The sequence below is a fragment of the Myodes glareolus genome, chromosome 4 (genome assembly GCF_982192425.1).
Source record: "Myodes glareolus chromosome 4, mMyoGla1.1, whole genome shotgun sequence".
NCBI classification, from domain to species: domain Eukaryota; kingdom Metazoa; phylum Chordata; class Mammalia; order Rodentia; family Cricetidae; genus Myodes; species Myodes glareolus.
The window spans coordinates 80976481-81003307 of record NC_142029.1 but is presented as its reverse complement, the minus strand read 5'-3'; the positions used below and the strand labels follow the sequence as shown (position 1 = coordinate 81003307).

General features: G+C 40.7%; 1 protein-coding gene across 3 annotated transcripts in view; it reads right to left on the bottom strand.

Annotated features, from left to right (window-relative positions):
* The window catches only part of Rdx (radixin), a 66328-nt gene extending 46407 nt beyond the window's left edge, over positions 1-19921 (bottom strand). The window contains exons 1-2 of one of the 3 annotated variants that reach the window (XM_048417503.3): positions 19598-19921; positions 1855-1926 (exon numbers count right to left, since the gene is read on the bottom strand). In XM_048417503.3, coding sequence (XP_048273460.2) covers positions 1855-1866 — 12 coding nt within the window. In that variant the 5' untranslated portion in view covers positions 1867-1926; positions 19598-19921. Of the gene's footprint in view, positions 1-1854; positions 1927-18433; positions 18568-19597 lie in introns of those variants that run through there. The other 2 variants (XM_087905660.1, XM_085688754.2) reach the window with 2 other exon arrangements.
* Between the last annotated feature and the right edge of the window lie 6906 nt (positions 19922-26827).

The following is a 26827-nucleotide window of genomic DNA, read 5'->3' as shown; positions in this document are numbered from 1 at the left end:
AAGCATAAATAATTTTCAAAATATAAATTCAAAATTTCTTAAAAATCACTAAAACTCCCTCCCAATACAGTCATATAAGTTGTATTTTCATTTCCACACCTCCACTCTAATATAAAAAATAATTTATGTCAGGGCTGATCTCTGACATTGATAAGTAACAGATTAATATCAATTATAGACAAACTACACTTTTCAAAGTAGTAGTAAAGTTTTGCATTCCTGCTAAAATTAGACTGCAGAGTAACAGATGTTTCCTTTCTTGTTTTTAATAGTTTGAAAAGAAGTAATTTCAATCCAGCTAAGTTTTCCATGTTTCTTTTTTAATTTCTTTAGCAATCTTTATCCACCCTACCCAAGAAGAACGCTGGGATTTAAATGATTAGAACTGAATTAAATAAGTTCAGAGGACAGTGACATCTTAAGAATGCTTTATAATTAAGTCTCCTACCATTGTGTATTTCTCCATAGTTAGGTCTTATTATGCTAAGTTTTCAGTGTCACCTCTATATTTATCCCTAAGTGTTTTGTTTCTGATGCTATTAACATTCATTTTAAACTCTATTCCAATCTATGAAATTTTTCAAGTTTTAAAATTGTAATTTTATATATAATATCATCTAGTTTCATTAATAGTAGTGGTAACTATTACTGCTTTGGGTTTATGAGGACTGGCTGGAAAAATATCCTGTCACAAATAGAAATTTTTGCTCTGGCGTGGGGAGACTGTTCAGCACTTACGAGTACCTGCTGTGCAGGAAGGAAGATCTGAGCTTAAATCCCCAGACACCATGTACAGAAAGATGAGAATGGCTAGCCTCCACTTGCAACCCCAGAGCTATGGGGAAGATATCCTCTTTAAGATCTCAGGGACCTGCTAGCCACCAGTTAGGTCCAGCTTCAGTGAAAGACAAAGCAGACATAAATGGTCTCCTCTGGCCTCTGAAGGTGTGTGTGCATGCACACACAGTTTTGCTTCTTTCTGATTTGTACACCTTATTCTTAACTTTCTTTTGCACAAAAGTCACTCCACGATGATATTCATAACAGAAAATTCTAATAACCAACATTTTTTTTTTTAAAAAATATAATTGGCCAGTAATGGTGTCACATGCCTATATTTTTAAGTTTAATTTGTTTTCTTTTAATTATGTATATGTGGATACATGGATTTATGCCCATGAATGCTGCTTGGTTCCTATACAAGCCAGAGATATCAAATCCTCTTGCAGCCAGAGTTAGAGGAGGTTATGAGCCCCCTGACATGGGTGTTGTAATAAAACACTGATTCTCTATAATAACAACTGAGCCATCTCTCCACCCCACCTGTACTCAGGACACTGAAGGAAGAGCATTATGAACACAAGGCTACCTAGAGTTTTACACAGACACACTGATAGCTAAAAGTAAGACTGAAGAAAATACCCTGTTTTATTTCACTAAATCAAAGGAGTGGCTCTTAGTCAAGAAACTTCCAATAGAAAGAAATTGGTCTAGGTATACAAACCTAGACTGTCGTCCAAATTCTAATTAGGAGAAGTTAAAAAGAATGGCTCCTTCACACTGCCACTGTTTTCTCCTGACAATGAGCAACACTTATTGAGCACTAAATGCATGCTAGATTCTTCTTCCTTGAGCAAATAAAATTATAGCCCTATTTTATAAAAAGGAAATCAGGAGCAAAATGGATTAAACAAAAGTCATACAGATTAACTATGAAAGCAAGGATAGAACCTGACAGCTTGGTCCCAAATTTCATTAATGTTAGTTAACCTTAATAGTACTGTCTCTCACTCATGATTACCACCACAACCCACAGAACGCTAAGCATTATCAAGAGAAACAAAATAAACTTACCGGTTTCGGCATTTTCCTTCTCTTGTTTGTTACCTTCTTCAGGAACTCTTCAGTTCTATACACTATTATCGCCTGTTAAAGAAAAAAAGCACACTTTATGATCTTCCACATTAGGTTTCAGCGGCACCTTCTACAAGAAGGAGAAGTAGACTACTTTAAAATCAGGTTAGTTCCCTTACGCTCATGTTCAGCATCTTCAGCTAGCATTTCACATTCCCTAAAAAGACTGATATATGGTACAGGAAGCAGCACGTCTCAAATAGCATAGCATAAAGTATGTCATCTACTAAAACAGCAAGAAAATGTGATTTCTAAGGACCAAAGACTGACTCTCAACTCTCACACAATTTCCACAAACCCAGTCTTGTGTGGAAAGGAACAGTAAAAATGAAGACAGGCAGACTCAAGTGCTAAGGAAAACTTAAGAATATTTTCCAACCTTTCCTCTGTGTTGTCAGATATATAAAAAAAAAAAGCTGATCAAAATTGTCTTCCTTGAAAATTAGTTTTCTTTTTGAAATTCTAAAGCCTGAGGAAAAGTACACAATAGCTTATTCACCTAAGGTGTGGAAGGCAGCCACAGTTCTGCAAAGCAACACCCATGCCAGTCCCCAGCTAGCCAGTGGCCTCCTAAGCAAATGCTGATGTGTAAGTTTTCTAAGTAAGAAAGGGCCATCACAGGGCAAACATTCTTACTAAGAAACATCAACATCGATGAGTTTGCCTTTCTGGGAAATCTCTGTCATTATCAGTTCTCTAGGAAAAGAGATTCTAGCTCCAAATCTTCCTCTGACTAATGCTGTATCAGAGACATTGCAGATAAACTTATGTAGAGCCTACCACTGCCAAGATATATGTACGTACAGCTGAATTAACACATTCAAATAAGGTCATTTCCCTGAATTTTATTCAAGCACATGCCAATAAATGTCTATATACAGAAACTTCCTTTAGAGCTTTGTGGGTTGTGCTTGGCTTTTTAAAAATATGAGTCACTGGGCAATGACATTCAGGAGGAAACATAAAACACCCATTCCTCAATTTTTTGTACCCTATTCCCGACCCGTTCCCCCCCCCACACACACACACATTTATAGTCTGCAGACCAAAATTTCTCTAACACTTCCATCCTTACTTCCCCTGGTTCAAATATTATAAACAGGCCTTGATTCTAACAGCTTCCATCCGTGGTGGTGTGTACCTGTTACCCAGCACTGGAATCCCAAGCAGGGCAGTGTTCTGGGCCAAAGTGGAATACATAGTTAAGTTTGAGGCCAGCCTGGGTTACATTATGCACAAAAATAAAAAATAAGTTTCAAAACTGGCTTGCTTTTACTGCTCAGAATCCTAAAATCTCCACTTCCAGTCAACAGCCATAGGGTTCTCAACTATAAAATGGCCCCAAAACTTAAATCCCTACACCAGTGCCAAATTTGCTTTCCATCAAGCTTGGGTCAATTATGTATTTCCAGAAACATCGTCATTGTGCTTGCTCATGATAATTTTTGGTAGATGTACAATTATGACTCTCTTTAAATTCTTAAATACAATGAGGTTTTGCCTATCTCACCCCCCCCCCCCCTGGCCTGGATTAATCCTGGCAGTTCACTTAGGTTACTGAAATTAAAAGAAAAAAAAATCACTTCTCAGTTTTAATTGTTCATCTTTCACTTTTGTTAATTTCTATTAGTTTCCAATGTTTCCTTGTACTTTCTCTTACTCTGGACCGTTTTGTGCACTCTAAAATACAAAGTCATTTCCAGACTTTATTCTCCACTAATTCATGCCTTAAGATCATAAACTAAATATATTCAAGTTTAAGGGTAACTCTAAAGTAATTTCACTAACAGACCAGTGTGGATATGAAAATTTTTTATCACTTGGATATTAAACTTCATCTATAACATTTAGAGGCATTCATAAATGCTTAAAACACAATCTATACGATCTATAAAGTACTGATTCAGGAAATTTGCTTCTTTCACAGTTCACAGAACAATCCATTGCTCTTACACGCAAGAATGTCTATCAAAACTTTCCTTTTGTATCAAAATAGTTTAAGATTATAGTAACACCACTTTTTAATGTGTATTGTGATGTACATGCATGAGTATATATGTTCACATGTATGTGAGTACTTGTTGCGGCCAGTGGCTGATGTCAGATGCCTTCCTCGGTTGCTCTCCGTTTTATATACTGAAGCAGGGTCTCTCACTTGGACTCAGAATTCACCCATTCAGCTAGTATAGTTGGCACAGCTTATCCTGAGGTCCCAGCTCCCATGCTGTGGGATTACAGGTGAATCAACACACCTGCCCAGAGTTTCCATGGACCCAGGGAGTCAAATTCTGGCCCTCACATTTGTGCAGCAAGTAACTTTATCCACAGCCATACCTCGGCTCAGTATTAGCAATGGGAAGAAAATGCACTGTTCTAACACTCAAATTTTGCTTCCAAGCCACAACTATGCATCAGGATACACACACTCCATTTGTACTACAGTAATAATAAATCTACACTACAATTACTGGAGGTTTTAAATTTTAAGGTTATTTGGGTTCTTTTAATCAAATCTGTTCTGGATTTCTTTTTTTTTTTTTTTCCTGGTTTTTGAAGACAGAGTTTCTCTTTGTAGTGTTTGCTGTCCTGAAACTCGCTTTGTAGACCTGGCTGGCCTTGAACTCAGATCCACCTGCCTCTGCCTCCTAAATGCTGGGATTATAAAGATGTGCAACACCACGCCCAACTTTTCTGCTCTGGGTTTCTTTACCTATTTCTTATAGTTAAGTCACTTACAGAAAAACCCTATGAGCATTCTAGAAACATCTGAATTAAATGAGTTTCAAGTCAAATACAACTTTCAAGTTCAAAATGGAAGGTTCAAGGACACAATGTTTCTTCCCCCCTTTTCTGAGGATTATCCTGAGAGGGGAAAAATATTTTTCATACACTTGAAGCTGTATCATTTTTATAGGCTGTAAGGTCATAGGGATTTTCGTTTGCTGTGGGTGGTTTTGGTTTTTAGATTTTTCAGATACGTTCTAATACTTTGTCCACAATGGCCTGGAACTTACTATACTGCCCAGGCTGTTCTTAAAATTCTCGATCACCCTCCTGCCCCCAACAGGCCTGGATGGCTTTGATTTTTGTATGTACTTCTCTCATCCATTATTAAGGCCTAAACGTTCAGTTTCAAACCATAATTTCTAATCACTATTTTAAAATGATTTTTGTTATTGTCTTTCCATTTTTAATTTTCAAATGCAAGAGTTTTAGGTCTATAGGCAAAATGCTAATTTTATGTTGTTTCTGTATTTGTTTCAATATTTAAACCCTTTAGTGCAGGGTCAGGCAGTGACTTGTTCCAGATATAAACAAAAATACTATATGGTATGTGTTGGGCAATATGTTTGATCAAGCTAAGCCAAGTTTTAATTTTTAAATCTCTCATTCTATTCATTTTAGTCTACTTAACCAATCTAACAAATACATTAAGCTTTCCCAACTGACTTCTGATAAAATGTCAATTTTTTACTTTCATGAATTTTTAGGATGGATTCAGATAAGCAGTTCTGGAATCATTAAACCTTCCAGTGAAGGGGTCTCTCCCCATATAGTAACACAACACAGTCATGTGTGGACTGTGCATGCTCAGCATTTGCAAGTTACCACTTCTCTTAATTCTGGCATTTGTTAGTCAGCTGTCCCTCTAACTCATTCCTTTGTATTGATCTGACTGTCCTTTCTACTGTACCAACTCTTACTTCTCTTCAGTGTCAGATTCCCTGCCACTGCTCTGGTAAGCTTCCTCATTCTAAAGATTCAGCTTTCCTTGGATTCTAGGAACCTATTAGTCACTACCTCTTCTTTCATTCACATTTCACCGAGTACTTCTTTTTGGACACTGAAACTTTCCAAACTAATCTTTGACTACATTTTCAAATTTCCCATCCCTTTAACTGAGTGATATTCCTCCAGCCAGTGTGTCTTTACAGTTAGATGTCTTTATGTGTGTGCATTCTGAGGCAAGGTCTCACACACACAGTTAAGTAGCTCTGGCTGGCCTAGGACTCAAACTTGAGGCAGTCCTCCCATCTCAGCCTCTAGAATGCTAAAATTATAGGTGTGAGTCAACAGGCCCAGTTTCTCCAGTTTTGTTTTTTAAGATTATTTATGTCAAGGCTGGAGAGATGACTCAAAGGTTAAGAGTACTGGCTGCTCTTCCAGAGGTCCTGAGTTCAATTCCCAGCAACCACATGGTGACTCACAACCATCTGTAATGAGATCTGGTGCCCTCTGCTGGCCTGCAGGCATACCTGTAGGCAGAACACTATCTTTTATTTTTTTTAAATATTTATTTATCTATTATGTATACAATATTCTGTCTGTGTGTATGTCTTCAGGCCAGAAGAGGGCACTAGACCTCATTACAGATAGTTGTGAGCCACCATCAGGTTGCTGGGAATTGAACTCAGGACCTCTGGAAGAGCAGGCAATGCTCTTAACCACTGAGCCATCTTTCCAGCCCCCAGAACACTGTTTATATTAAAAAAAAAAAACTTATTTATGTGTATGTTTGTGTGGATACATGAGTGCAGGTGCCCAGAGAGCCCATAAGAGGACATCAGAGCCGTGGCACTGGAGTTATGGGTGGCTGTTAGCTATCTGATGTATGTTCTGGGAACCAAACTCCAGTCCTCTGAGAGAGCAAGAAACGCTCTTAACCACTAATCTCTAGAGCCCTATTCTTAGTTATTTTTAATCTATTTTTACCTGCCCCTGGCTTAAAATTTCAATGTTTATTTTTAATTCTATAGATAACTGTGTAAGACAATGGTTTGTAGCTTGCCAGTTGTATTTTAATAAAACACTGATTGGCCAGTAGCCAGGCAAGAAGTATATGCGGGGAGATGAGAACAGAAGAATTCTGGGAAGAAAGCTCATTTCTGCAGTTGCTACCCAGCCACAGAAGATGATGTGTCTCGCCGAAAAGGGTACTGAGCCACGTGGCTAACGCAGACAGGAATAATGGGCTAATATAAAAATTAGCTAACAAGAAGCCTGAGCTAATGGGCCAATCAGTTTATAACTAATATAGACCTCTGTGTGATTTCGTTGGGACTTAACAACTGCACGAACCAAGCAGGACAAGGACCGGGTGGGACAGAAAGTTCAGACAACAAACAACTAAGGATTTTTTTACTTTTTATTTTTATGTGTGTATGCAGGTGAAAAGAGGGTGTCAAATGTCCCGGAGCAGGAGTTAGAGGTGGCCACAAGTGGTCCAATTTGAGTGCTAGGAACTAAGCTTAGGTTCTTTGGAAGAGAAGAAATGCTCTTAACCACTATGCCATCCATTACATCCCCGGAAAGTCTTTTTTGACTGAAAAAAAAAAGCTTTTAACACTTTTATGGTATAACTTAAAATCTTTTTCTTCTTGTATTTATATATCTCTAAAATTTTATTTTCAGCTCATAGAGGCTTGTGTTTCAGTTACTTTAGCGAGCTCACATCCCTGATGAACCTGGCCAGCCCTGCACTGCATTGCATATCACCGTGGAGGTCTTCAGGTTCACCCCACCAGAGTACTTAGAACATTTCTTTGTGGCGACCAATTTTCAGTGCTTTCCTGAGTTAGTGTTTTGTACTACAACATACCAGTCCCCATTACAGTACTCTCTGGAGCTGGGCAGAGAGATTCAAATGAGTTTCTTCATTACCTATCATACCATTTTCTGAACTATATATCTGGTGTGTTCCTCCAGTGTAATGTCACCAGTAAGGAAAAATTTAAAAAACAAAACAAAACAAAAGCAAAAACAAAAACAAAACAAGCAAGCAAAAAATCTTAATTATCCAACAGATTCTACAAACTTAAGTTACAGCACTCACATTTCAGAAAAGGTATTTCTTAAACACAGGACCAGCTATGCAGGCAACAGAAAGTTAAATAATTTGGCCAAGTTTTCAATTAGACTTATTTCAAGTTATATTCCACCAAAAAAGTTTCAAGTAAAAAAATCTGCATAAAGTTTAGCCTTAATAAGAGAGCTCTGAGCCAGGCGGTGGTGGCGCACGCCTTTAATCCCAGCACTCGGGAGGCAGAGGCAGGTGAATCTCCGTGAGTTCGAGGCCAGCCTGGTCTAGAGAGCTAGTTCCAGGACAGACTCCTGTATCGAAACCCTGTATCGAAAAACCAAAACATAAATAAATAGGTAGATAGATAGATAAATATTGTAAGAGAGAGAGAGAGAGAGAGAGAGAGAGAGAGAGAGAGAGAGAAAGCGAGTGCTCCATGGAAACCAAAAGATATGGCCTAGATCAACACACAAAAAACTAGGGTTTTACATAGTAGGTCCTTCACGATTAGTACCATGTGAAGTGAAGGGCCTAACAAAGCCTTCACAAATATGGAGACACTTAACTCCCAAATGACAAAAATGTGTACTTTCAGAGTAATCACTCCAACTTAAAAAATTGTTAGCCAAAACTTGATTTCATTTTACTTGCCTTGATAAAAGCGAAAGAAAAAAATCAGTATCCATACAATGGCCCAAGTATGAAGAATCTAATAGCAGCGCTGTTTATTGCCTTGGAAGCTAGTTACATGAACCACAGGGCATCTAAGACTGCACTAAAGCACATACAACTAACCAAACCAGGGAAAATATTCACAGACCACTAAAGAACAAGGCAGATTATAAAACCATGCATAAATGATCACATTTCTTTAAATTAAAAATGAGCAAAAAAAAAGAGGTCAAAATGGTTATTTTCCAAAATATGAAAGTTTCTACAAATCAAGATGAATTTGAAAGCTTCTAAAATAAAAATACAGATTTTGTTTTCAAAAGGAAAGGTTAAAAAAAACAGATAATTTGATTTTGGAGACATAAGTACACAAATATTATGATAAAAGAGTGCACTTTATTTTAAATCCCTAAATAGGTAGAAATTAAAAAAAATCAAAATTTATAAGAAAATATGCAGTAGCTATAAAAAAGTTGCTATGCAAAATACATTCTAGTAATAAAGTAAGCGAAAAACTTCACAAACTAAAGCCACAAAGCGAACTAACTCTCAGATACTACTCTGTGCTCATTACACAGTAGCTAGCTAAGACTTCTACATGTCAATGCTGAGGAACCTACGTGGTAAGAAGCAAACAAGTATCATAGCAGCGTCATAAACTGGCTCTGTATTTTTAGAAATTGTGATGTCAACATATATATAAAAATAAGATGCACAACTTTCTAAGAAGAGAAATTCTGCTTCTAGAATAAAGCTGAAAGCAGTAACTATAAAAGAACTCTTTTCTTAGGTGTTCTCTGCCTCGTTCTTTACTACAGTCGATGACTGGATCACGAGCAATGCGGAACTACGAGACAGCACGACGGACACACTCCAGGGTGTTGTGGGAAGTCTGCTTCTATACATTTGGACAAACTGAGTCAACGTTTAGCAAAGGTTAAGCAGAGGTAGAACATGTTAACCAAACACACATTACAACTATGCAAAAACACAAATCTGCTACAAAATCTATTCCATCATTTAGTATTAATGAATGTTTTACTTTTAAGTTTCTAATTTTAAAAATTAGATGCAAAACTTTCAAAAGCATATTTCTATTTCTATATCAGCTTATTGCCTTACACAATGTGGTAGGTATAGGAATTCTATCTAAAAATTTCTAGGATGAACCTTTGTATAAATGGAATAAATCGAAGTTTCAGTCCATTTAATGATCGATGAAAGGTGTTCATATCAAGATGCTATGTATGAATGGTGCCTATCTAAGTTCCTTTTGGGGTCTTATTTTAAATAAAACTAGTATCTCGCTAATAGCAACAGAAAATAAAAGATGACATGAAAAGCCAAGTAGCATACACATGTATCTGAGATTCCATTTCTAACTTGAAGCCAACTTTGTTTTCAGCACCTCTTCTTGCCTAAATATCTATGCAACTGCCAAACATTCTTTGTGTACCAAACACTGGTGAATTTCCCCTCTTCTCTCGTGTTACGATTCAGAAAACAACGACTCTTACTTCTCTCCTTTCTTGATTTTTTTAAAAATTTCACTTGCAAGTTTATTAATGTAATTATTTTTCCCCAATCCAGTTTCTCTCACTTCTATGTTACTTAAAGAGGCCTATGTCTTCTCCCCATCAGCATCCTCAGAAACACAACGGGAGCAACTACCCAGTCAGCAATTTGTCTCCAGTCTTAGGAGATGCTGGCAGCAGCTGTCTCCCATCTCCAGCAAACTACCACAAGAGCAAACACAATGCTACACAATAAAGACAAAGCATTCATATACAGCATCCTCTGTCCTTCAACTCTGACGCCAACCCTCTTCACACAATAGAGGCTGTCCTGCCTGTGCCACAGTGGATCTCTGCTGCAGCAGCAGCGCAACAAGCCAACCAACAGGTCGGGTGCTGCAACAGGTGCTGCCAAGAGGAGTCTATCAGTGGTTTACATATAGCTTCAATAATTAACATCAAACTAATTTTACTTCGCAAGTTATTCTCCTCCCAAGGCCTAATTACAATTGTTTTCAGTCTTTTGGGATTCAAACTATGGGAAAGCACAAGTTGTCTCTGCATAAAACTCCAAAAAATAAAAAAATAAAAAAAAACCTCTTGTCCAGTTTACTAAGAAACAAGAAGCAATATTACAAAGACAAATTTAAAATGCATTAATAAGGTAATTGGCAGGCAAATAAACACAGTTACGGCACTGACAAAAACATCTGAATCCTTTTTTCCCTGTTTGGGACACTCTGTCCTCTGAACCACATCCCAGAGGTGTATAAGTTCATAAAATAATGCATAAAATACAGAAAATTCTAAGAAACCTACCATTCTTGAATGTAATTATCAAAATTTAAAATATACAAATCTATGTCAAAGTAACATATGTGCTTCTCTTCTAGCCCTTTAAATAACAGTAGTGCTGGACTGAATCGCCAGAGTTCTAAGTAGAGACCATCATAAAGACTATACTGAGAAAACCTGAACAAATATGAAAATCCCTGATAAGTCTTCTGCAAATAAGTTTCTTTGATAGTGCCACATTCATAACAGAGTATGTGAATAAGGATATAACTTTATCCATTCAAGTTCACATATCCTTTTAAGGTTTAAAACCTTAAAAATGGCAAGAAGTGTTTATTATAAATTAGCAGCGTTTAATGGTATAATGCTTTCCTTTTTTTTTCCCATGTGGTTCCCAAGTGAAGAGCAGAAGACTGACCACCTTAGCATCTGCAGAAGGCCCACTTTAAAGACACTCAGAGACATGCTCTAATCCTCATAAAGCTTATCTTTTCCTTCCCCACCATACTTGAGCACCCCAACCTGAATACCTCCAAAAGAAAGGAAGACCCAGGTAAGTAGGTGACTTGCCCAAAGGCATGGAGGTCACATGGAGGTGAGGTCGGAGCCCTTCTAACCCTGGTTCTGGGCACTGACTGACCTACTGTTTTTCTCACACAGTTCTAGGCAAGTCAGTCCCAGACACCGAATGGGCCTTTTAAGAGGCTGACAAAGCTTTCTCCTCTACCATTATCAAGTTGAAAATCAACCTCTGATCATATCAAAACTGAAACTTAGCCAGAATGATCATCTCAGCAGCTGAATTTCCTACACAAGTGACAGGAAATTCTAAATCTGACACTTGCTCATATAGATGTAGTTTATGTTTTAAAGATGTTTTCAAGAAAATATTCATGAGTTTTCAGAAAATTCAAATTTCTAAACCTTAAATGTAAAAACTACAAAAATAACGCTTTACCTTGAATTTCAATTCTGACCTAAAAATTTTGGAAATACTTTGCATTGTTCCCAAGGTGCGCAGAAAGGTAAATGTAAATGACACATTATCATTTGTAAACATATGCTGGAATAAAATGGAATACAGCTATCTGCGGCCCAACTGCTTCAGTTACACTTAAGAAAACTTTTTTAAACCATATAATAAACATTTTGAAATGCTCAGAGGAAGGCAGGTTCATGTAAGTCATGGTAAAGAACCAAAGACTCATGAGAAATCCTCGAAACTATGTCCACATCTTATTTTGCAACATCAGACATTAAACAGCAGTAGCTGTTTTTTTAAAACTTAACGCAATGTCTTAAGTATCTTTAAAATAAGATACCTTATTTGGTCAATAAGAACACCTGGCAGGTCTCTCTATTACCATAAAAACCATTCAGCTTTGAATGTCCTGATGCTCCTCCTCTCCTTTTAGAGAAATTAGGATGGCGCCAGTCTCACAGTTGGTCCTCAGATGTTTACTGCTTTGGATGAGCTGGGCTTACATATAATACTCACTTTAACGTTATAAAATGGCCAAACTAGCAAGAAACAGTAAAAGCTAAACACAAACATAAGTGTCACATTTAATAATGATGGTAATTATCATGCTGTGTGTTCCCAGGTGTAAGTAGCAAACTTCTCAGTATATACACTTCTACTGAAAACCAAACAAAGTTTGTATAGCTTCTCTAAGTCTAGAACCTAAAAAAAAAAAAAAAAAAAAATTTAAGTATCAGAGTCCTCATGACATCTAACAAAGTTTAATCCATCCCCCGTACAATGAGTCCAACTTCTGACACTTCAACTTGGCGTTGCCATACGTGTTAGGATGCATGTAGCTACCTCAAAGGCAAATTAGCCCACAGAACACAGACACAAGACACTTGGAAAGACTATTCTCAATTAACTATGGCTAAGATGCTGTATGTCTTCATTGTCTCTTTTATGAAGATTCTTTTTAAAGACAAATACATCTACTATGGTTGTCTTATTCGAAGACTACTAATTTACAAAAACGACAGGAAAGATTTGAAATTTCTAAAAAGGAGAAAGCAGGAGATATTAAGAACTGATATCAGAAGATTCTTAAAACTTTACACACTACTATTAATTCCAGCTGGCATCCACCACCATCCCATTTACACCCTTTCAAGACATTCAATATGGTACATGTGGTGTTATCAATTCCTCGGAATCCTGTCCATCTTCCAGGCCTAAATGCCAACAAATATTTATCATATTGTAACCATTGCCTGGATGTATGACTGACATCTTAAAACAAAGTTCAGCAAACTCTGTAAAGGGTCAGGTAAATAAACATGTTAGGTTTCATAAGCCATACAGTCTATGTTGCAATTGTTCTTTGGAATTAAGTAAATGTACTACAATGTGATCAAATAAAACCTTACTTGCAAAAACTATCAGAAGGTTGGATTAGTTGTGTGTAATAATTCGATAAAGCACTGTTGGACCCTAGAGTCCAATTACTGAGGAGTCGCCCCAAGAGATCATCTCTCACACCACAGCTGACGTAAAAGCATGAGGATTTTATTCTGTCATGACAGGGTCTTTCAGCATTCGGGAGGCCAGAAAAACCCCAAACAGCTGGTACAGAATACTTTTAAAGGAAAAAGCCACAGAAGGAAGATGGGTATCTGGGGGTTGTTCTCTAACTATTATGATTGGCTTATTTAAAAGGGCTATTACCAATAATTGTTTGGAGAGTGGCTGCCAGATCAGATGAGGTAAGAGAAAACATCTGAGGGTCGCTTTGCCCCTTTCCCAGGGCCTGAGTCAAAACATCAGAAACTGAGTGAACACCTAAGGGTTATCTTGCCCCTATTCAGGGAGATGGAAAGTTCCCAACATCTCAGTACGTGCATGTATAGCTGTTAGATTCTTGGTTCCCAGCGGGGAAGGGAGCACTACTGCTGAGACTGAGAGGGCTCAGAATTGTCTTAAAGTCTTACAGCACTTTAACAGCAATCAATGTTTTTTGTTTTATAATTTCAGTTTTGAAAATACATTAAATTGCATATTCATATTAAATTAAGTATATTAATGTATGACAGGTCACTTTGGATCTGTTTTCATTTGGGTACAAGAAAAAATTCAATATATTTGGCATATGACTAAGGAAAATAATGGGAACAGACTTAAAGCAATTTGAATCCAGTGCCAATGCTGAGATAAGGAACATGCCCCAATCCTGGCTTGGGAGAGGCTTCTATAACAGAACCCTCCCTTATTCCCTTGGATACTTTGTATCTAGACAAGGTACTCAACTCATCCCTGTAGCTAACCAAAATAAAAACCAATCTTAGTCTAAGCCAGGGTATTAAATCTTAGAATTCAGTCTAAGCTAAGTAATTTTCTATTACCCACCATGCATCTTAAATGATGGAAAGGCTAAAACTTTACAAATTCACTTGCAGCAAGTCTTAATTTCAACTTTTTACAAATTAAAGGAAATATTTAAGGTCCTGAAAGCCATTAAGAATTAACTAAAGTTTAAAAATACTCTGTATATCAATGACTGATAGTGAGGCAACTTTATAAATTTTACTATCTTAGACAAAATAATAATGTAGTACTCTACTCCTTTCTTTGATATTGTGTCTAAAAACATGCCCAATCCCCACCCAGGCAGCAGGCAGCAGGGATTGATTCCTATGAGGTATGCTACCAGTAAACTATAGCTGCAGTCCTTTTATTCTTTTTTATTTTGAGATGGGGGGGGGGGTCTCATGAAATTTTCCAGGATGGCCTTGAACTTGAAATCCCCTGCCTCATCCCAGGGCACTTAGGATCAGAAATCTGTAGCACTAGGCCCAGTTTAAAACATTCTTTCAATATGGTAGAGCTTTTTGTTCTTGTTTCTCTTTTAAGCTAGAGGTGAACAAATTCTCTCTATGAAAAAGGCAAACAGTATCTGTTTTAGGTTTTGTTAGCCATATGGTTTGACATCATGGCTTAAAAGTAGCCATAGACAATATGTAAGCAATTGGAATGAACAAGTTCCAATAAAATTTTATTTACAAAAACATGAGCAGGCCGGATTTGGCCTATAGATTTTAACTAGTAGACTAATACACAAAAATTACTAAACAATCTTTCCAAATAAATTAACTTTACTATTTTATTATTTCCAACATATATAAATCATAAAGAAATGTAATAAACATTTTTTGATTAGCACATCGCTAGATGTATAAAGTTTATATACATAAAACATATTACATGTAATTTAGAATTATCACAGCATGCTGGAGGCAGAGGCAGATATCTGTGAGTTCCAGGGCAGCCTGGTCTATATAGAAAGTTACAGGACAGCTAGGGCTAGGGAGACCCTGTCTCAATACAAACAAAACAAAAAAACAAAAATTCTAGTTACTGGGGCAGGGGAGAAGGCTTAGTAGTTGAGAGCACTGGCTGCTCTTCCAGAGGACCAGGGTTTGATTCCCAGCGTCCACATGACAGCTCATGGCTGTCTGTAGCTCCAGTTCCAGGGTATCTGGTACCCTCATGTGGACATGCACATGAAATAAAAATCATTTTAAAAATTCTAATTACTTTAAATTGATGAATTTGAGAGGCCTGCTATACATAACTGTTATTCGGTGTTGAGGAAGCTCTATATAACCCCCACCTTTTCTGAGAAGCTGGTACTAGAGCCCACTATTGAAGACGGAGAAAGAATTAATCACATAGACAACTTTTCCTCTCTAAACAATTTCCAGGTAAAGATACATATTATATAGATACATTGCTATTCCAAATCACACTCCTGTTTCAAAAGACAATATTTTGTGCTTATGTGTGTGGTGTATGTATATGTACGTTTTTATGTGTGCATCAACTTTTATTATGAATTTACGCTATATTTAAAAGGTAAACCTTACCTCTAATCATTAACCAAGAAAACTGGCACATGTGCTTACACAAACACTCCTGAGAATAAGGATAGCAAGTCCCACTAATTTCAATTTATGAAAATTTGAAAAATACAATTACTTGACATCTAATATAAGTAATAAATACTGTGTCAAGGTTTGTTATAGCACCTTACTCTATCAGGCTTGAGACCCACAGATCAGGAGCAAGGCGTGCTCATCCTTGCAGAAAAGGGTAACCACTTTCTATACACAAGACAATTACCTATGAAAAATGGGCCGAGGATAAGATTTCAAGGTTCTGGGGCGAGAAGACAAGTTTTTTACTCTGTGGCTTAATGTCTTTCTGAGTGTTACAACTTTACCATATAATGGATTACCTTTATAGTTTGTTTTTTAATGGTTTAAGATATACATCCAATATACACACCAAGAAGCATACAGAAACTGAATGAATGAGGCAGATGGGATAGCTGTAACACACTAGAGGGAGTAGCTCCCAGGTCAGACTGCATACCTCTATCTCCATGGCCATGAGCTACTCAAGTCAGGGCTTTCCCGGAACACCCTCTAGTGACACCTATGGTCAAGAAACTTAAAATAGCCTTGTAGAGAGCAACTTAATCCACGTTCATATTCAGGATGTCAACAGGGTAAATTAGTGCCCACCAGTTCCTTATCTGCAGGGGACCCAAGTCATCCAAGAGGGATTTCCTTACTTCCCAGATTGCAGCAGTAAGAGGCACAAGCCATGCAAGAAAGATTTTCATCTCCCAGACTGCACCAATAACAGGAAACTATTACCTATGCCCTACAGATATGTTCCATCAGCACTGCTCAGGCTTCACAACCACAATGGGATAGTATTTCAAGGCTTTGGTCTTTGGGGGAAAAGTAAAGTATTGCCACCCCATTTTGAAATGGATCAAGTTAAAATGCATTAAATTTAAATGAATGAAAATTCAGGACTCTCATCATCACTCAGCATTTCAGAATCTACTACATCAAGACTGTACATAACTTTTATACTAAAAGATTGAGAAATGAAAATAAAATAAATCTGTAAATCTTCCAACTACTCGCCAGAGATTAAAAACTCGCTAATAATCCAATTCTGCTCTTGGGAATGGTGAAAAGCAATAAACAAAAACGAGCTCTTGCTCCTGTCTCCCATCCCCGTCACTACTGACAGCTACTGAGAGGAGAGCCAAGCCTGTTGTTTCCAACCCTCACAGAAAAGCAGCAAGCAGTCTCTTCCACCTGAGTAATCAGTTTCCACAAAATTAAGATTCAATCTGTTGTTCCCACAGTAAAATCTACTAATTCTATTCTACAAGCATTTCTGAGCTGCTCCTACATTCTCTCTTGTGTGAAGCTACAGGACTGAACAAAACAGTATGTAGGACTGCAGAGGCAAGGGCTTAACATTTCTTAAGTGTCACAAACAAACTCCTCATGTAAACAAGGCTAAAGGCTCCTAGTAACTATTCGTTCCAAAGATTAACTGCTTATTAAATTCCAAAATACAGTTTCCAAAGGGGCTTAAAAAAAAGTCAGTGTAATTCTTTTCACAGCACACTGACAACTTGAAACGTCGTCTTCACTGTCATATTTGAAGAAATTATTATTATTCTGAAAGATAAACTGCACACCGGTGCAAGCACAGAAAATCTAAAGAATAAAAAAAAATGCAAACATAATCCTAAACATTAGCCTCTCTTTCCAGATCTAGTGATGCCGTATTGGCATGCAGATTAAGCCATTATTTATGCAGCAAAATGAACAGGGTAATTGTTTATTCTGTGTTCCGTCATGGTCCTGTAAGTATTCTACGAAAAAAAAAAAAAGACAAAAAGAAGCTGGGTCAACAACAGACTGCAGTGTCCAAGTACACTTTCATCGCATAAGCCCTTATTATCGTGGGCTTTTACATTTACATCATGCAAATCTTGGTGCCTCCACACAGCCGACTGGGAAGCGCACTCGCACCTCTTCTACAAAATCTCAACTGTATTTTAATACATTTTTTATGAAGTGGACCTCTTGAGACATTCCCAACGAATAACCACTCTTTTAGGGGAGGTGGTGAGGGGAATCACCCAGAATCCTGGCAACCCTTAAACATCTGTGTAGGAACAGCCGTGCTATTTTAACTGAAATAACGCACTGCCTCCTTTCAAACTTAGCTCGGAGACGGAGTTTGGGAGCACGGAAAGATAGCAGGGATGCGAACTTTCCTGGTGGGGTCTGCAGACACTGCACAGGGCGATTCCGCGACCCGGGCCAGGTCGAGGGGCCGGGAGGGCGGCAGCAGCAGGTAAGGGCGGCCGGGAGTCCGGGCCTGGCCTCCCTCGCGGGCTCGCGCGGCGGGAACGGCCGGGGCCCCAAGCCCGGCAACGCGACAGCCCTCGCGCTACTAAGGCGTCCACACGCTCTCTAGTAATCCAACACCCCGACTTTCCGACGGGAGGCCGGGGGAGACCTTCCAACCGTGCCTTCCCTCCCCGGGGGGCGAGCGAGCACCCCCGACCTGCGCTCGCCACGGCCCTCGGGGGCGCGCCGGGCCGAGCCTGGGGCCCAGTCTCACGGCGGCGGGAACCCGCACCGCCAGACGCCCGGGGCGGCCAGGCCGACGGCGGACGGAGCGGAGCGACAGGAGACGCCGAGTAAGCGGCCTGGCTCAGCCGTTAACGACCGCGGCGCCTCTCGGGCGGCCAGGCGCGAGCGAGCCCGTCTCGGAGACGCGCCAGGCCCGGGCCGCGGCGCCACACAGACCGGCAACTTCTGGCCGCCACCTCAGCGCCTCGGCGCGGGAGATCGGGCAACCGGGCCGGGGACAGGGAGCGCGCCGAGCAGGGCTTACCCCGAAAATAAGCGGCTCCTTCCCTGCCCGCCGCCGACTGGCTGAGACGCGGCTCGGCGGGGGCGTCGCGGCTGGCAGCGAGCGAACGGAGAGGCGGCGGTGCGAGTCCTGAGTCGCCTGAGAGGAGACGCGCCGCCGCCGCCGCAGACAGCTCGGCAATATGGCCGCCCGGCGCCTCCTCGGGGGGGAAGGCGGGGCCGCCCCGCGCCCCCTCCTCCCGCGGCCCGCCAGTGGCGGGCGAGGCCGGGGCCCGAGCGCCAACGCCGCGGCCGCAGCGACGGCGTGTCTCCCGGCCCTCCCGGGGGGTGCTCGGCGCCACGGGCCAAGACGAACGGGCCTCAGCCGGGGGACGCGCTGCGGGGCCTTGGCGAAGGCTTCCCGAGGGACGAGGACGCCAAGGGCCGGCGGGAGCCCGAGTCCGAAGCCCACAGTGAAGGAAGCGGAGCCGCCCGCCCACCGCCTGCCCCCGCCCCGCCAGTGGAAACTTGAAACTCCCGCTGGTGCCAGGGAACTCACGGAGGGCGTTTCCAGCGCCCCCGAGGTGGAGCTGTTCCCAGGAGGAGGGGGGGCACCCTAGGAGCCGCTCCAGGGTGTAGTTGGGTGCTGAGCATCAGGATCCCAGGCTAGGAGGGGGATCTAGGCCCAGCAATTGCAACAAAACATTAATATTGTGCAGATTTTAACCAAATAGAAAAGCTGGGTGCTTTCAATTTTGCAGTGTTTTAAGTTCTCTCAAAAAGCCAGTGGGCATGACCCTTTTATATGATCCAGTCTTTTTGTTGTTTTTATCAGGGATACTCCTTGGCAGATAAGCGTAGGTAAAGAAAAAGTTGGAAGTAGGGCCCAAAGACCAGCCAAACCTAAATTATGCTAGACCTGGAGAAAGTTCGCCCTCTGACCATAGTCTCATTGTAGTGCCCTCGCTAGACTAGAGAGAACGGCGGACTGCTTCTGGTGGGGTTCTCTCCGCGCTGCTAGCCCTGGGTGTGTTCTGCTGGGATTTAGAGTAACACTTGGTACGACTGTACAAACAACGACACAACCTTACCACTCTGCCGCATTCCATTTAAGATGCTTTACTTAATGTAACTTTCGTAGACGAACTTTCAAAAGAAAAAAAAAAAAACTCTAGTTTACTTTTATAGAACAAATAATTCATCTTACCGGCTTTTGCTGAGAAAGGAGCTTTTCCGGGAACCCAGCACACACCTTCACCAAGCTTCCTCTTCAGTGAGTTACCACCATTGCCCTTAGAGACCTCACTAAACAATTAAAAAGCCTCCAGAGATTCCAGGTTAATCTCAGAAGTCCTTAGATTGCAAATTCCTCAAGGATGGGAAGCAGGTGCGTGCTTTGTAAGCAAACAGGTTCCTGAGGTTCTTGGAGACCACCGGAGGAATATTTGCTGGCCCTCTTTCCACGGTGCGACAAGGAACAGTAAAAATGGTCTGCAAGTCCCTACATAGTACACAAATCAAACTAAAGTCTCTGGTGCACTTTGCAGCTGAAAGTGGAGCGGTCAGCCTTGGTCACGTGTTCAGAACGGTGTGAAGCGCTTTCACATGACTGCCTTGTCTAATGATTACAACAACATGGGCTCAGGGTGAAAGCTCTTATTGACTTTAAAATAAGCTAATGAGTAAAGGGGAGCCTCTAAAGAGGTGTTTGTCAATGTAGCCGTCCTGGGAAATGGCAGCGCCAAGTCTTAAACCCGAATGCAATGCATGTTTGACTCCAGAGCCTTGATCCTATCCTATGCTCTGCAGTAACAAATCTACGCCGTTGTAGCATTTCGGTAGGCTACCATAGTAGTAAATATTTAAGTAAAAGATTGTATTCAAACTGGGAAGATAAAAAGGGTACTCTCAAACGTTGAGTGGGAATGTAAACTGAGACAAATTCCAGCAAACAATTTGGTGTGGTGATTCAATCTTTAAGAGGGCTCATAACTCTCAGAACACATAATCCCACGTGTGGTGTTCTTTCTGAAGGAAATAATCTGAAATAGAGCAAAAACTCCATCAAATATTATCACATATTAAACAGAAACATGCTGTTTCAGTTTGTTCTTCACATCAAATATTAGCACTTTTAAATGAAATCTTGAATATTCAATCTAAATAATCTAAATATCTCAAGACTTCAATTTCGTGATGTTGGCATGTGTATTCACCTGCGCTGAGCCTTTGTTGTGCTTGCTGAGCAGGTGTTCTCCCATGCAGCCAGGTGCTCATCCCTGAAAGCTCAGTGTCAGGGAAAGAGCCATACAGATTTCCCAAAACACTCCTGTTGTTCTGAAAAGATACTTGGTGTTAGTTAATAGTTACCAAGATATATTTTTAAATAGCAAATAAGATATTTTAAAATCATACCTAGAAAAGTGACTAACACCTTTAATCCCAGCATGCAGGAGGTAGAAGCAGGCAGATCTCTGTGAGTTAGAGGCCAGCATGGTCTACAAAGTGAGTTCCAGGACAGCCAGAGCTACATAGAGATAGAAAGAAAAGAAAAAAGAGAAAAAAAATTTATTACCAAAATCTCTACACTACACTCTTATTGGACTTCACCACAATGTGTTGGCTTATTCTAATTTTCTAATTTTTGGAATTCCACTCCTAGTTGTAAAAGCATTGATCTTACTAGCACACATAAAGGTACTTACTGAAATGAAGAAAAATTTTTTTTTCAAAAATAATTTATAGATAATTTTTTTGGGGTTTTTTTGGGTTTTTTTTTTTTTTTTTTAAGAAGCTAGGCTACAGGCCCTTGCTAGTTTATAAGGCTGGCCGTCTGTTTAGGTAAGGAAGAAAGCAAACAGTACTGTGTGTTATGACAGTAATAAAGGTCCACACACAGCAGCCAGGGAGACAGAAGAGAGCAATTAAGTCTGCCCAGAGAAGAGAACACTGCAGGAGCAGGAGTTGAGAGGAAAGTGGTGTGGAGAAGTTTCCTCAGAGAAGCCAGGGAAGGAGCAGCTCTGGGTGCTGAATATCAATGTGTGGTTGAAACCCAGGGGGCTCAGAAAGTAAGTTGGGCAGTGAAGAGTTTTTCCCTGCTTAAGACTTAGGCCTATCGCAGAAAGGAGTGCCAGGTAGGATGACCAACCAATATCTGATTGGATTTAAGGCCCACACCGTGAGATGGAACCCATCCCAAACTCTGCTTGGGTGGCAAGAACCAGACACCAAAAAGCTAGGGACCTAGGGGAAAAAACCAATCCTACTGTTCTGCTAAAGGAACAAAAATAAAATGACTCCTAATGCTCCGTGCTGCACTCATAGATCAGTGACCTGCTCAGCCGTCAGCAGAGAGGACTCCTCCTGCTGTAGACAGGAACAAATACAGAGACCCACACAGCAAGACGATGTGCACACAGTCTCCTAACTGGGGTGTCTCCATCAAATCCCTTCCCTCAGGGCTTAGGGAACCCCATGGAAGAGAAGATTGTAAGAGCCGGAGGTCATGGAGGACACCAAGGAAACATGGCCTTCTAGACATAGCAGGATGGACACATGGAGACTGTGGCAGTATGCCCAGACCTGGACAGGTATGCACCAGATAGGGTCCAGCACTGAGAGGAGAAGTCACAAACCCCCATCCTTACCCCAGAAGCTGTCTTCAACTGATAAACACCTACAAATGAAAAATTAGTTCTCTCCAACAGATCTCACTGAGAACGCAAACCACTCTAAGGACAGTCCCCATGCCTAGCAGTAGATGGGCAACACAAGATCAACGGCATCTTTGAGGTTCTTAGTCTCATGCTTTCTTGTTGCTGTTGTTTAACCCTTAACAGATCCCCTTCCGTGATCTGGGCAGGACGGCAGGAAGAGCTTCCTTCTTCCCAGAATACTCCTGTTCTTATTTCCCCGCCTCTACTTCCTGTCTTGTGTTCCCGCCTATACTTCCTGCCTGGCTACCTGCCAATCAGCATTTATTTAAAATATAATTGACATAATATAGAATTGTCCTGCACCACCCATAACCAACAGGTTGAGAACCACTGAACTACCCAAATGTGAGGGTGTGGTCTCATGCTCTTTCATTGTGCCTTCCCTGTCATGACAGATTGCATCTTCACATCATGAGCCAGAATATACTCTTCCTCCCTCCCTAGTGGCTTCTTACAGGTTGAGAACAGTGACACAGGCGGGTGGTGCTCAACTTTGATTCCAGATGGCAACAAAACAGGTAAATCTGTCTACATTCTAACTCTGAAAAGGATCCTAGCAAAGCTTTTGTTTCCACCAAAAGCCCTACTGGAGTCAGCGCCATGTTCTATAGGAATCCTTGATGTACTAACTTTTGCCTCTGACACTCCTATTGGCCACTATCTGACAGAAACTCACTAACCAGATCTAGGAAGTCAATGATGACCGACCCCAGAAATGACCACCAGCCTCTCCCAGCACCATATCAACCTGCCTACCATTGCTCTGGGTGGCACAGACTCCCTCCTGTCCTGTATGGCCATCTTCATCACTCTCTGTGCGGCACAAGGAGGCTGGCTCACTCTGTAGGTGGAATGTGGCTACCCCAGCTCTTGAAGCTCTATGCACATGCAGCACCATCTCCAAGATCGTGTATAGTCCCTCCTGATCTCTCCTATGGAAAAGAACAGCAGGAACTTCAGCAAGGATGGACTGTGCTGACTCCTGATTCACTAGTGCCTAGTTGTGCTGACTAGTCTACAGGCACACCTGCTTTCTGTGCCCTCCATTACATCCCCATTGAAAACTGGATCTCTAAAGAACAGTCTACAGCCCCTACTGCTGAAGCCACTGGATGGTAGGACCCAGCACCAAGAAGGCTCATGTTGCTCTTGTGCTAACACTTAAGTGGAAAGAAAGGTGTCAGGAATTAAACAGTTCCTGATAGGTAAGCACTGGGCTATCAAAACAATGAGGCAGGTTGAGAATGTGCTAGGTTTTAATATCTATAGAGAATCTAGGAATAATGTATATTCAATAACTGGACATAGATGAGCTATACAAAACTGTGACAAATGAGAATAAAGTGATGGGACAGCCAGGCATGACATCACAGACCTGTAATCTCAGGTCCTTCTCACTCAAGAAGGACCAGGCATTCAAGGCCAGCTGAAACTACATGAGAGTCTATTTTAAAAGACTAAATAGCAATGAAAAACACAAATGAAAAAAGCTTGCTAAATAAATGCACATAGATACACTAAAGCAGGTCTTTACTCCACTTATTTGGAAAATACAGTTTTGTCCAAGCCAAGAAACAAAAATATTAGATAGCTAATAAGAGCATTTTTTATATGGAAAAACTTTAAAATGGTTTTTCATTAAAAATTATCCACCATTTTTTAAAAAACTGTAACGGTGCAGAAATATTTCTAAATATTTAAAGTCCGCAAATAGAACACAGCTAAGAGAATTTGTGTTGTGAGCAATAGTTCTCACTAACATTATCGAGCATGTTTAAGCTCACATACTCAATGTATTCAACATAATAGCCCTCAGTAAACTCAGACAAAGTAAAGAAAACTATCTTATCGCTGATGCTGTGTGCTAAGTAAGCCACACAAAGTTAATTGCTGATATGAGCTATAAAATTTCAGTACAGTCAATAGAAGTACGAGGGTTAATGTGGCTAAGGAAGAGTCAGGAAACCAGAGGTCTATTCCTACCTTCATTTTCTCCCTATCTTAGGATCAAATTACTTAAGTACATAATTCATGTGTTCACAGATATGAGCATATTAGATCAACAAAGACAAGGTAAAAGTTATGACTTAATCCTCTACATGTATATAGTAAAGGCAATTTAGTTTGTGATAAATGGCAATAAAATTTCAGAAGTAAGTAATAAATGGAGTGGAAAGAGTCTAAAGGAGGGAATGTACAAGCCTGGCTTTGTTCCCAGTTCTTACCAACAAGTTACAAAGTGCCCTTGACAGAGTGGACGGACAGTTCTGTAACCTACTGGGAATGTTAGAGAAAGAAAGCACTGGGCCTTTCCCACATATTCTTTAAAAACATTGCAGAAGTTTCAGGTCTGAAAAAGGTGTCAAAGAGCACTGAGTCTCGTCTCCAGTAGTACTGGCCAGTGGTCATCTCAGCTGTGAGAACTGAGTGTTGCTGTGCCTCAAACTGAGAAGTGGGAGTGGGATTGTGTGTGCCCGTGTGTGGACTTAGATTTCCCGTTCGCTAAGTGAGACAGCTGGACTAGAATAGCAGCAAGCTTTCTTCGAGTTTTAGAATTCTCCAGCTCTCACTCAGACCATACAAAATAGTTGGTCTTCATATAAACAGTGTTATTTACAGAATGCATTACATACTTTTATAAAATATGTAAACGTGTATGTACAGAGCCACCCTCCATAAAAATCTTGTAATTGGAGACCAAAATAGTGACTGGTTTGTAACTCAATCAGCTTTGTGCGTTATTACACTTTCCTTCCCTTGTGGGAGGAGGGAGGAGAATGAAAGATTTAAGTGACGAAATAATCCCCCTGATTGTTGGCGCAGAGTATTCTCAGCAGCTACCGTTTTGGTTTCCTTTCATTTGTTTGATTCTATACAACAGCAAGGGTGCTCAGCACTTTATGAAGTGCCAAGTACAGAAGATCAGAGCTTTAATGTGGTGTTTAAAATATGGGGTGGAGAGAAGGAAGGTTCAGTGTAGGAGTACATGCTCTTTCTAGAGGACCTGAGTTTGGTGTCCAGCACCCGTGCTAGATCTCTAACCACTTACTACTCCAGCTCCAGGGATCCAACGCTCTCTGCTGACCTCTGCATTAGTAGGCATGTGCATATACACACATGGACACATACAGACGTAAAATGTATCCACATATTATTGGATGCTTTTATCTTTAGTGGATGGAGCCTCCCCCCCAAGTGGGTTGTATTTGGTGACTTATGGTGACAAATGGACTGAAATAGAATCAACAGTGTGTGTCATGATCTGGCAGAGCTCTGTGGCCTTATTCATGTGGTAAAACATGACTGCCAACATAACAGTATTAAGAAATGAAGCTTTAAGATGGCTGGCTTTAATTCCAGCACTTGGAAGGCAGAGGCAGGCAGAGGCAGGCAGATCTCTGTGAACTCAAGGTCAGCCTGGTCTGCAGGTGTAGTTCCAGGACAGCCAGGGTTACACAGAGAAGCCTATCTCAAAAAAAAAAAAAAAAAAAAAAAAAGCAAACTAAAACTAAAACTAAAAAAGAAACGGAGCTTTGGGGGCTGGAGAGATGGCACAGTGGTTAAGAGCACTGACTGCTCTTCCAGAGGACCCGGGTTCAATTCCCAGCACCCACATGGCAGCTCACAACTGTCTGAAGATCCAGTTGCAAGGGATCTGACACCTTCACACCAATGCAAATAAAATAAAGTTAAATAAACCATAAAAAATATTTAAAAAAAAAGAAACGAAGTTTTAAGAAATGATTGGCCCATAAGTGAGCTGCTCCCTTGAATTGAATTAATATCCTTGAAAAGAGCTTCTATCCTGTTTGTCCTTTTCCCTTTCTACCCTCTGCCATGTGAGGGCACTCAGTTACAGGACACCAACTTTGAAGCAGAGAGAGCCAGTTCTTCCCATACAGCAAATCTGCTGTTGCCCTGATGTAGGAGTCCGTCCCCAGCCTCCAAAACGGTGAGATATACATTAGTTATAAATTACCTACTAATTTTAGTCAGCTTTCTAGGTGTGATGAAGTGCCTGAGGCAGTTAACTCACACAGAGCAGCTTTCTGATGGCACCCAGCTTTGGAGCCTCCAAAGCGGCCTCAGTGGGGACCCAAGGCTTTGCATATGCAGCCACAGAAACAGGCTGTTCAGAAGAATGTCAATCGGTGTCAGCCAAGATGTCAGATGACAACAGTCTCTGCTCCCAGCCTGAGCACCACCCCAAGAAAAACCTGAACCAGAACTGCCCAGCTGTCCTGCTCCTGAATTCCTGACCTATAGAAATTGTGAGGTCTTCAGTCATTGTTTGGGGTATATTTTTATGTAGCAATAGATAGCCAACACATTTACCTATAGGGAATTCTCACTCATGTTAGGCCACTCCTTAGTTTTGAAAAATGACTGATTATATAAAGTACTCCAGAAACAGATGAGACTTCAATGAAAAAGCATCCTCGTCTTGCAGAAAAGGAAACTAAGAACCCTGGAGGGGACTTACTCAAGTCTACCCTTCCTCTCTAACTCAGTGCAGGCCACAAGATTTGTCCTTTACACCCCCTCTACTCCCAGACCCCTCACAACCTATTCCTCAGTCCTGGTGGTTTGAGCTCTTGCCTCTGTCTTTCTGTCTACATAACTCCCATCCAGACCTTTTCCGACTCCATTAATCACGGCCTGTTTTACATGTCCACTCGTGTCCCCTTCAGTTCTCATTACTGCATCCACAGTTAATTTGT